The sequence below is a fragment of the Hirundo rustica genome, chromosome 6, assembly GCF_015227805.2.
Source record: "Hirundo rustica isolate bHirRus1 chromosome 6, bHirRus1.pri.v3, whole genome shotgun sequence".
NCBI classification, from domain to species: domain Eukaryota; kingdom Metazoa; phylum Chordata; class Aves; order Passeriformes; family Hirundinidae; genus Hirundo; species Hirundo rustica.
This window is the reverse complement of record NC_053455.1, coordinates 15,062,535-15,074,830: the sequence shown is the minus strand read 5'-3', so window position 1 is coordinate 15,074,830 and position 12,296 is coordinate 15,062,535. Positions and strand designations below refer to the sequence as shown.

At 38.6% G+C, this 12,296-nt stretch overlaps 1 protein-coding gene across 1 annotated transcript; it reads right to left on the bottom strand.

The window, feature by feature from the left end:
* Positions 1 to 413: 413 nt before the first annotated feature.
* LOC120754503 (alpha-1-antiproteinase F-like) lies at positions 414 to 11,743 on the bottom strand. Its single transcript, XM_040068167.1, has 4 exons — positions 11,095 to 11,743; positions 4,632 to 4,902; positions 1,802 to 1,949; positions 414 to 602 (listed from the first exon to the last, which is right to left on the bottom strand). Exons 1-4 carry the CDS (start codon positions 11,726 to 11,728, stop codon positions 414 to 416), a joined length of 1,242 nt encoding a protein of 413 aa, XP_039924101.1. The 5' UTR covers positions 11,729 to 11,743.
* Between the last annotated feature and the right edge of the window lie 553 nt (positions 11,744 to 12,296).

Below are 12,296 nucleotides of genomic sequence, written 5' to 3'. Positions count from 1 at the left end.
GTAAAGTGAAATAACTTGTACCTATTTGTCAGCCAACATAAAAAAAGTAGGAGAGAAGGCAGCCATGAGGGAAGAAGCAGATGTACACAAGCCTCCCCGCCCACATGCTCCTCATCTTCCCTCATAGAAGATGTATCTATGCTGTCAGTATCACACAGGGCTATTTTGTCCCAGATCTAATGACAGTTCTGCATGAATGCAACCTTCTTTTTTTTTTTTAAAAAAAAAAAAAAGCAGCAAGGCCCAAACAAACATGCAACTATGACAACTTAAATTGATGAAGAGTCTACAAAAAACAGTGAATAACATCAATCAAAAGGTGGAGAGCCACTCCACTCAGCCATGCCATACTCATCAGGTCTAATACTTGATTTAAGAGTGGTCATCACCACATACCTAATTTGTACATTAGCTTAATCTTTTTTCAGAGGGTTCACAATTTTTCCCATGAAGAGTATATTGTTCTCCAGAGTTATGACCATTAGGAAGGGCCTGTTGAATGTAATGGTAACTGGAACAGACATAGGCACTATTTCCATGCCTGTGGCAGCTGCTGCTTCGGTGCCAGTCTCATCCACCTTTACCACAGCCTTATGAATAGCCTGTGAAGAAACAGACATTTTACAAGTCAAGGGAGTGGAAAACTAGTCACCTAAATAAGAATGAGAGTTAAAAGTGCCTGAAAATTTACTGGTAAGAAACAAGTGTCAGATGGACAGGTGTGAGTCCACTGCTTAAAGACAGCAAAGTTAGGGGAGAAAAAAAAAATCAGTAAGCAACATGCAGCACAGCGTTCTAGCCCCAGAGAGGAAAAGTTACTCTCCACTGGAGGGGAATGTCCCTGCTAGTGGAAACGTTTGCTTTGTTTCTTTTCTTATTCCTTGCATCCACTTATGGAGATCTGCACAGCTAGACCAAATGTTAAGAGAGTAAGACCATATTAAACTGTGTATTAGAAGTTCATATAGTTGGAGAAATAACATGAAGATTTGCACAATTAATAGAAATCTGAAATTATGCTTACTATGTTCCTTCATGTTTTGGGGAAAATGTGAGCAAAGATGAAGGGCCAAAAATGGAGGGTTAAAATACAGAAACACAAAAATTTGACCTTGGAAAATAAGACACTGACAGATCCTGATTCACTGATGTCCACTTGAGGTCATGAGGGCAGTTGTTTCCTTCATTAGACAATTAAGTTTGCCCTGATTGCCAGATTTAAACTCTAGGTTTATAGAAGCATGGCTTATCTGTAGCTTTTGCCTGAGCGTGGCAGTCATTGTTTGTATGCTTGAAGCCAAATGTTTATATTAACTGCACTTTCATTTCCTCCAAACAGTTTAAAAGCAAGCAGTGTTTTTCCTCTTCCCCCGTTTCCATGAAATACAAGCAGTGGTACATCCTACAGCTCCCTACTTGCCCACTAGCAGGCTAAAGAAGGCAGACACAAACAGAAGCAGCCAGTAGTGACTGTAACAACACACTATATATATATATAACAACACACTATATAGTATACCAAAGTGTGGATAGATGATGATTTGGTCATGTCTGTTTCATAAAGTTGCCCTATGCGGGTCAAAATAGCCTTCTAGATTAAAAAATTATAGACTTGCAGCTTGCTCCAAACCCCTTGCTCATGCAGTGTCTAACATGGAAAAAATATTCTGTATGCCATCAGTTGCCTTTTCATGTGAAACAAAACCTCTTTATGTGAGTTTTGCACCACAAATAGCTGTGCAGAAAGTGATGCAAGTGTCAGTAACCATGGGCCCATAAAACAAAAAGCAGTATGACTTACCTGGGAAATTCTGTGCTGGGGCTGCCCAGTAATCCCAGAAAGGTCAGCCTTATCCGTGAATAGATCCATGATGCCCATTTTATATAAGATATCTTTTAGGTTATATGTCCCATAAAGCGTAAATTTCGGAAGATACAAATTCACTGAGCTGCCAGAAAAGAAGTGTGAGAATACGGTGAAACATTCGATCAGTAATCACATAAAAACCTTAACTCATAAGAGACAAACTGATTTTGCTTTCTCCCTAAAGACATTTTGCCTGCAGCCTCTCTCTAGCCTACATAGGAGACGTAAATTTTCTGAAGTTAGTGATCACTTGTGCAATCTGCTGGAAGCAAGGTCACCATGAGTTATTGCTGAGGATGCAGAGAATTCACCTTGTGAAAAAAAGATTCCTTTATGTGTCTCATGCCTCAAGTGGAGCGCAAAAAAAAAAAAAAAAAAAGAAAAAAAAAAAAAAAAAAAGCAACACATTCAAGTTAGCTAGTTACTTTTGGGGGAAAAAACTGGCCTTGTGTACTTATCATATAAAACAGGACAGATAAAACATAACTATATCCACTAAAAAAGCAGGACAATAGTAAGTAGTGATAGAAGGCATAGCATAATAAAAGACAAAAGCAAATTTACAGAATATAGTTATTCAATAAATAATTATTTTTCTGTGTCAAGCCCAGTGCCTGACTTCCTCAATTTTAAATGACTAGATTGCTGCTTTCCATAAAGTAAACAAAGCTCTGTGTTTCTGACTAATTTCTTTCTTGTTTTTCCCCTAAGTATCTTGCAATCACTTTTCAAAGGTTAAGCCCAACATTTACAGCTAGAAGCAACATAATGAGACAAATGTTGGCAATAGCACTGACATTAGGTACTATTTTCTAGTGAGAAACCAGGACATCTTTCCAGGGATTTAGGTTAGGGAGACATGGAACACTTAATGAAGCTAGCCAAAAAGAAAGTCATCCAGTGTGCAGATGGGAAGGAAAAGGCCCATACCTCCAACATTGCACAGCATCTAATGCCAGCTCTGGCTGTATCCAAAAACAGGAGTGCTGGTGGATTGATAACAGGTTACTGATCTCTTACTTCTCCCTGATTTCAGTCTGTGCTGATTGCTGAGGATGCAGCTATCACTGAATCATCTGCCTTACTGTTACCTAAGGGCACTCCTTCACAAGCCCCCTGTTGCTTCCAATACAGAGGACAGGGAAAGACACAGACCCACAGTAGCAATGCAACCAGGAAAGGAGCAGTGGGATACACTTTCCAGAAGTGAAAGTGGTGTTTTCTCCATAGTTCAGCCATTTAAAAGATCTCAGCTGTCTGTACTTGTGGCACTTCAGCAGTATCCTCTTTGTCAGCCACCAGAAATGAAAGATGTCCTTCACAACACTTCTGCCACTAATATCAACATCAGTTTGCAGACAGGGAAGAGGGGACAAACATAGGTAACTGACAGCCTTTAAATGATTCCATATAATACTTTCATTTGTTAAGACTTCCCAGAGACTCCAAATAATAACAAAAGCAATCGTTTTAAAAATTAAAGGGAAATGGAGGAGTTTGTGTCAATGGTTATGATGAAAAATGAGCAGTATGAAACAAAGTTGTCTTTGTCCATGATTCTTTTTCATATTATAAGATGGAGAGAGGAAATACAAATCCCTCTGATTGTATCTAACATTCATCTTGATAGTTGTAAAGGCAACTCTTTCTTTGGCAAAAATTATACATAAGACTCTTGATTCACCATCTTATTTATCCTATAGTCGCAAAGCACATGGCTAGCCCCAGAAGTTGCAAAACTTCAAAGGTGCACAGAGAATTACGTAGGGTTTTTGTTTGTTTGTTTTGTGGGGGTGTGGTTTTTTGGTTTTTTTTTAATTTTTTTTTTTTTTTTTTTTTTTTTTTTTTATTTGGGGCGGGGGGTGTTGTGGTTTTTTGGTCTTTTTTGGTTTTGGTTTTTGTTTTCATATTAAAAATAAGTTACATTCTTTTGATAATATTTAACAGTGAATCAGAGTTAGGAGCATGAAACCAGTTTTGATGTATTTCCTGTATTTTGGATGTAACTTTAGTCTTGAGAGGAGACCATGATGAAAATATGATTTTCAAATGTCTGTGTGAAGGTTGCTAATGTGACACATCAAATTAATGACTGAGTACAAGGGCTTGATATTGTAAACATGTTGTAACTATGTTTGTACACGTATTTTCTGAAAGGCTATTGCCATACATGACACTAAATGTAAGGACTCTATAATATTTTTGAAAGCATATAAACTTTCTGCCTTCTAGCCCCAAAGATACCTTGAATTGAGTGTAGCTTACTCCAATTTTGAGTAAGTCCCCAGAGAACCCAGATAAGTGGCTCTGCTCTATACCTTTATCATTCAGTTTTGCCCTCACAATTGCTGAATGGAACTTATTGCAGCATTAACTGTACAATTGTTACTAATTTCAATAGGCAGAAATTAAGAAAGAAACAAGAAGAATGGCTGAAATGGTAGGAATTTACTTCTAAATCGAAGGCAGAAGAGCTCCCTCCAAAAAAGTGAGAAGAGGTCCAACTAAAACTTGGGCCTATTGAGAGTTGAAGATGGGAAATAAAATGCAGAAATAGCAAAAGTCTCCTAATCGGTGAGGGTTTTCAGTGTATGCAGTACTGAATGTGAAAACAAGTGGACACTAAAGAGTGAGATTCAACTTTGGTCAGGGGATTTCTTCTACTGAGTAAAGAAGAACTAAAAATTACATACTGATTCTGTGTCATACCCCAAGACATTTGTTTCCTTGGCTACCATCTGAACCAAGAACTTCAGAATTTTACCTTTTTGTGACTAATGTCCTCCACCTTGACAAACGTTCACAAGACAATCTTTTCTCCAGCTTCCTCATTCTTCCTCTGTCAGGCAGAATAAAGTATGCTGAAGCACCTCCTTTGTAATCCATTTGCACCACACTGGAAGACAGCTGCTCATCATAACCATGCTTGAACAGGCCCATTCCAAACATCATTGGGACTTCAACAGCCTTGTTCCCATCCACAAAAAATTTGCTCATTTTGGTGTATTTTGGATCAAAAGGTTTTTCCCATTCAGCTTGAAATATAAGAGACAGAGTTACAGGATATTTTGAGGACATGAAACCATAGCACGTAATAACATAGGACACATTCTTAGATGACAGAAACTAGCACAATTGGATCGGCTTCAAAGACAAACCAATTTACAACAATCACTTGATCTTACTAAATACTCAGAACAATTCAATAGCAACACACTGTTGGTGGAATGGAATGTAAAAACACTCCCTCAGTTCTTACAGCAGTCTGCAAAATCCTTCGTTTAGATGAGTTATCAAGGGTTCTCACTTGCACTTTTCCTTCATTGTAACAATTTTGAGGAGCCTTTAATGTCCTCATGTAATGCAGATTTTATCTAAGCTCAAAGGAAGAGTCTTTCATTTTCTCATTCCCAGACCAAAATAGGCTTGTAAAGGGTGACATGAGGGGTGAATTCTCCAGAGAAATTAAGGGATTTGGTTTACTTGCAGAGAGGTGTTGATATCTCACATTAGCTGATGATGTATGGAGTCATAAAGAACTTAATTTTATCAGACTGTTGAGTTAAGAAACAAAACAGCAACAGCAGAAACCTTTTCCACTGTTATCTTCCCCATATTAAATTTTCAAACATTTCTCACTTAGTCATGGTGAAACAAACCATCTACACTGAAACTCTGAAAGATTCTTATCCTCGGAGGAGAGGAATTTCAAAACCAAATTCTAGGTATCCACATCTTATGTTTCAGAGGCTGAGCAAATTTTTAGAAGAGGGGAAAATTGTTGAGTTTTGCAAAGGCTCTTTTTTTAGTTTTATTTTTAAGAAATCTTGTTGCTCTGTACTAAGTTTTGCCTTCTAGAGCAAAACTAGCATTTTATCAAATGTAATGGGCAAAAGTAGCTGTGACACTAAGTAAAAGAAGAGGCATCAAGAAAGCCATGAAACAAGATGCCATTCCTTTTGACTTCTGATTTCTATGTGACTGTTGATTACTAGGCAACTTGTTAAAAATGAAATTATTATTGTCTGCTGTTTCCACCATCTGACATAGTCTGCACTACTAAATAGCTTTTGAAAAAGTGAAATGAGACTTCTTCAGTGCTGTCTTGGTCTCTGAAAGCATAAATTGACAACTGCAATACTCTGAATGGGGAAAAGTTGCTACTTTTATATATTTCATACACTTTTATACACTTCATTAATAGGGGCTTCTATCATCAGATATATAACACAGAGAACTTCTACATTATTATGCTTAAGGAGAAAAAATAGCAGAATGAATCATAGAAACATGAATACCAGTCCTGAAAAACTTTAACAACTTTTATTTAGTGCTCAACTCAGGGAAAGCCAACTGATTTCAAGAACTTTGCTTAAAAACTGAGCAGGATGTTAGGACCACTACTCTGGGCTTCAGGAGAGCAAACTTTGGCCTCTTCAGAGATCTGCTTGGGATAAAGCCATGGAGGGAAGGGGGCCCCAAGAAAGCTGGTTTATCACAACAATCTCATGCAGCACTATAGGCCGGGGGCAGAGTGGATGAAAATTGGCCCTGTGGAAAAGGACCTGAAGATGCTGATGACAGCAGCTGAACATGAGCTGCATGTGCCCAGGTGGACAAGCAGATCAATGGCATCCTGGCCTGATCAACAATAATGTGGCTACCAGGGCAGGGATTGTTCTTCTGTACTCAGCACTGGTGAGACCACACCTTGAGTTCTGTGTCCAGTTTTGGGCCCCTCACAACAAGAAAGACATTGAAGTGCTGGAGCATTGAGGGCAACAGAGCTGGAGAAGAGTCTGAGAGCCATTCATATGAGGAGCAGTGGAGGGAGCTGGGGTTTTTAGGCTGGAGAAAAGGAGGCTGTGGGAGGGGAACCTTATCACACTCTACAACGTCCAGAAAGGAGGCTGTAGCCAGGTCAGGGTCAGTCTCTTTTCCCAGGCAACAAGTGATAGGACAAGAGGAAATGGCCTCAAACTGTTTCAGGGGAAGCTCAGGCTGGAAATTGGGAAGAATTTTTTCACTGAAAGGAGTTGTCAAACATTTTAACAGGCTGCCCAGGGATATGGTAGATTAATGATCACTGGATCACTGAATTTGGCACTTAGTGCAAATAGTTTCTTTGACATGGTGGTGTTCAGTCAAAGGCTGAAGTCAAAAATATTGGAGGTCTTTTCCAACCTTATTGGTTCTATGATTCTATTAATATTCAAGGATGACCTCCACCAAGCGCAGGAGTGATCCATCCTAACAAAGAAGAAGTCAGGTGAAAATGCCAGGAGGCCTGTGTGGATGAACAAGGAGCTCTTTGGTGAACTCAAACATAAACAGGTAGCCTACAGAGGGCAGAAGAAAGGACAGGTAACCTGAGAGGGATAGAAAGAGATTTTCTGAACCTCTAGGGATTAGGTAAGGAGAGTAAAAGGTGTGATAGAATTAAAACTAGCCTGGGACATCGAGGGTGACAAGAGAAGCTTCTATAGGTATGACAATGATAAACGGAAGACTAGGAAAAATGTGAACCCCCTCCAGAAGGAAATAAGAAACTTAGTTACCCAGAACGTGGACAAGGCTGAGGTACTCAATGACATTTCTTGCCTCAATCTTTACTGTGAAGGGACTGTGAAGGCAAGTGAAGGGACTGGAAGAATGAAAAACTGTCCACTGTAGAAGAAGATTAGTTTCAAGACCATGTGAAGGACCTGAAGGTGAACGTGTCTCCATGGGACCTGCAGATCCTGAGGGAAATAGATGGAACAGCTAAATCACTATCCATCATATTTGGGAAGTTATGGCAGTGAAATTCCCACTGACCGAAAAAGAAAAATGAGAGCTCTCATTTTAAAAAAATTAATAAAAGGAAGACCCAAGAAACTGCCATTCTTTCTCACCTCTTTGAGGGTCAAGATATGGAGCAGATCCTCCTGGAAACTATGCCAAGGCACATGGAAAATTAGGAAGTGATTGCTGACAAACATGACTTTGCTAAGTGTAAGCTATGGTAAAGGAAGAGCAATGGATCTCATCTGCCTGGAGTTGTGCAAAGCATTTCATGCTGTCCTGCGTGACATCCTTGACTCTGAACGGGAGAGACGGGTGTCCCATTCAGTGGATAAGGAGTTGTCTGGATGTTTGCATTTAAAGGCTTGCTGACTTGCTGACCAAGAGGAGATCAGGGATGACCAGTGCTCCTCAGAGGTTGCTATTAGAACCAACAGCAATAGATATTGCTGCTCAATATCTTTGTTGGTGAACAGTGGAATTGAGTCCACCCTCAGTAAGTTTGCCAGTGACACCAAGATGGGGTCACTCTGTTGATATGGTGTAAGGAAAGTATGACCTCCAGAGGGAAGGATGCCACCCAGATAGAGAGGGTGCCATCCAGGGAGAGTGAGACAGGCTTGAGAGGTGACCCCTTAGGAATATCATGAAGCTCAACACGGCCAAGTGCAAGGTCCTGCATGTAGGTTGGGGCAATCCCAAGCACAAATACAAGCTGGGAAAATAATGGATTGAGTTGAAAGCAGACCTGAGGAGAAGGACTTGGTCCTGTTGGTTGATGAGAATCTCAACATGGCCCAGCAATGTGTTCTTGCAGCCCAGAAAGCTAAACACATGCTGAGCTGCATCAAAAAAAGTGTGGCCAGCTCCACTTCTGCTTCACCCTGGCAAGATCCCACCTGGAGTACTGCATTCAACTCTGGGGTCTCCAAGAAAAGAAGGATGTGGACCTGTTGGAGTAATTCCAGATGAAGGCCATGAAAATGATCAGAGGGTTGGAACACCATCCCTCTATGAAGACAAGCTGAGAGAGTTGGGGTTGTTCAGCCTGGGAGGAGAAGGATCCAGGGAGAACTTAGAGTCTCTTCCTAAAGAGGACCTGCACAGGGGAAAAGACTTTCTGTACAGGCAGATAGTGATAGGACAAAGGGCAATGACTTTAAAGTAAAAGAGGGCAGATTTAAATGCAGATTAGATAAGGAAGAAGTCCTTCACTGTGAGGGTGGTGAGGCTGAAATAGAGAAATTGTAGATGCCCCATCCCTGGCAGTGATGGAGGCCAGGCTGGACAGCTCTTTGAGCACTATGGTGTAGTGGAAGGTGTCCCTGCCCATCTCAGAGGGGTTGGAACTAGATGATCATTACGGTCCCAAACCATGACTAACCGTTAACACACAAATTAGACAGAGATGATATTCACTAATACTTTCCTGCCATTTCAAAGGCACTTTTATTCCTGTTCTCACTTCTGTCCTAGGTGGGTACCTTCTAGGCACCTTCCTCAAGTGCTTCACTCAAGCAGCAAAATGAAATTCGAGGTATTCTTTGGCATTACCAGCTTGACTAAGGCATGAAAAGGGATTGGTGTAATATAGTGGAATATCATGTCCAGAGTCAGGAAAATATTGCCAGACTTTTTTCCTTTCTGTGCTATGATACACTGTGATAAAAAAAGTGTCACCATTAATGTGCAAGGAAGTTTGTAATGCACAAAAAGAGGACAAGCACCTAAAAGTATGAATTGGTTACACAGCTATGTGAGGTTTAGAAATCTTCTCCAGATTAATCCCAGCTCTAGATAATTAACCTACTTTTGATTTCAAGATTAAAAAAAATGTTATTATATTACTGGGATTAATGCTATTCTTTAATCCATTTGCTTTAAAATTAGAGACCTAAAACTGAAATTCCACCATCCTTAGAGAAGCTAGGAAATCTTTGCAGTAGTAAACTGAACATCTCACAAAAACTCCAATAACCCTTATTGTTAGAACATGTAAAAGTTAACTGTAATACAAAGTTATCTTTAATACAAAGTTATCTTTAATACAAAGTTATCTTTAATACAAAGTTTCTTGGGCTTTTGTCCCCATTGTGCTACTAAATTCGTAGCTCATTCTTCAAACACCTTTCAGTAAAAGAAAAATCAACAAGTTTTTTGCCTGTTTTGAAAGATGTACCTGGTACTTAATAAAAGTCTAAATGAAAGCATTATTTGAGATAAGCAAGTAGGTTTTCAAGAGAACTAAGAAACATCAGTCATCTGTATTTCAATTAGCTCCATTTAGTTGTGACCAGATCTTCAGACATTAATTCAAGGAGAAGAGATGCAGACGGAAAGCAAAACAAAACAGAAATATAGTTCTTAATTTCAGGGGAAGCCTCATATTGGAAAGAGCAAGCATCCAGGTTAACAGTTCTAAAAGGACAGCTTTAAAAAAATATATATATCTAATACACCATCTCCATTTCAATTTAAAAGCTTGACAACATTTTTATGAGATAAATTACATAATATTATTTTTCTGACTTCAAATATTTTGCTTTAGCATATAATCAGTAAGAGAGAGAAAGTTTGAAATAAGATGCAATATCTGTTTTTAGACCACTGATGGTACCTTACAGCCTTGATCTTCTCAGTAGATCAGAAGTCTGAAAAGCTCTGGGAAGATCTGAAGACTGTATCTAAACAAAAAATTTTTTAAGAAAACAAGCTTATTGTCAATAGGCTTGTATTTGATACTGGTGGGTCCATCTCTTCACTGGAAAATAGAATCCGAAAAAAAAAAAAAAAAAAAAAAAAAAAAAAAAAAAAAAAAAGTTTGAAACCTATGCCTCTAGACATACCAGGACTACAGATGTGCTCTAATCAGTAAAAAACAAGGAGAACGTGAGTGCAAAACTAAAGCTATTGTAGCATGTTTGGTTTTGAATATATAAGCATGCACAGTGACAGCAAAGCTGCTGCCTAAACACATTTTCTGTTTGATAAGATGCTAAGTTTTCCTTTAATAACATTCTTTGCATTTAACTCTGCACTTGCTGAACAAAAAAAGAAACCCAAAAAACCAGCTGGATTGATATTCACAGAAGTGAATGTCAGCCAAGCATTTAAGAAAGTGCTTGAATCCCACTAAATTGTTTAGGGTTAGATGCTTTACTGCCCAGAGATGTATTCCTCAACATTTTTTTCACTTAATTTTCTGGAGGAAAGAAGTTTATATATTAAAAGATATGAGACAATTTACCATAAATTTTGCCAGGAGTTATCAGTGTCAAGTAGAACATAATTTCCAATAGCTTTGTTTCTAATTAAATATGGGTGAGGACTAAAAGGAAAACAAGTTATGAGTCCATCCTGTAAAATGGTATTGCAAAAAAACTATGAAGTCCAAGGCTGACCTGAGGAAATAATCTATGGAGTAGAAGAACGTGATATCTTACCGTTAAAATAAATATAGCTAATAAGGAGAATTTCAGTAAGTGGATCTAGGTTATTTACAAGGTCCTTGATTTTTCCGTTCGTTCTTCTTGCTACATATTCATTGATCTTTAGCTGGGCTTGATCAGCCTTCTTGAAGTTCATAGGGTAAGCTTCTCCTTCATAGAAGTTTCTGAGGTTATTTAAAAATCTTTCTTGTGGCTTCAGTTGATCAAGCACAAAGAGAACATTTCCCATATTCAACTGTAACCCCCCATTCTTTCTGTTTACCATTTGCATGAGTTGACGATAACCTTCATGTATGCCATTTTCAGAAATCTGATGAGGGTTAAAACAAAGGACCCTGAGAATCTGTGTCAGGGTGTCTGATCTGGAACCCAGAGTCAGCATTGCAAAGGCGGTAGAGATGCTCAAAGGAGAGAAGAAAACATTCCCATTGTTTTCAAGAGAAGAAATCTCTTTGTAGAAACAACATGCAAATCGACAAACACTGTTCCTTACGCTCTGCCATGGCATGTTTTGATTTTCTTGTGCTCTTTGATTCTGGTTTCTTACCCCTTGTTGATAAGACTCATAGCAATAACTGTTGGAATAGATTCCAACAAGTAAAAGACACAGGAAAAGCAACTTCTTCATATTTCTGTGATTCTGTAATAGAATAAAAGTTACATTTGGCTTACAAATATTTTCACCTTGTGTTTAGCAATACATCAATCCCTTCACTACACAGAGTTAGCTTAGCACCAGTAACTGAGATGTTTGAATTGAGGGAAACAAGCTTTCTATTTCAAGGAAGCAGACTCTGGAAAATTACTCAACCTACTGAAGAGGTTATGAAATAATAAAAATTAAAGTCAAAGGGGGATGAGGTAATTCCAAAGACACCCTCATTAAAGTTAAGCTACAATTCATTTTAAACTGGTTTTTTTTTGCCCCCAATATTCTGTTTTCAATGTGGCTTTAAGTGATGAAAGAGTCAAAAGTACAGGTTTAATGTAAAGAAAGCAACAGAGACAGTCAAAGGTTAATCAGTTAAATTTGGAAATTTAACTGATGAAAAATCAAAGCATAAGAAAGGCACAATATACCTCTTTTGTGAAAATTAAAACACACATTTTTGGATGGGCTGCATATAAACCCATATGCAGGCACCTAAGAGAAAGCAAATGCACTTGTTTATGAGGAAGTGATGAACATTTATGGC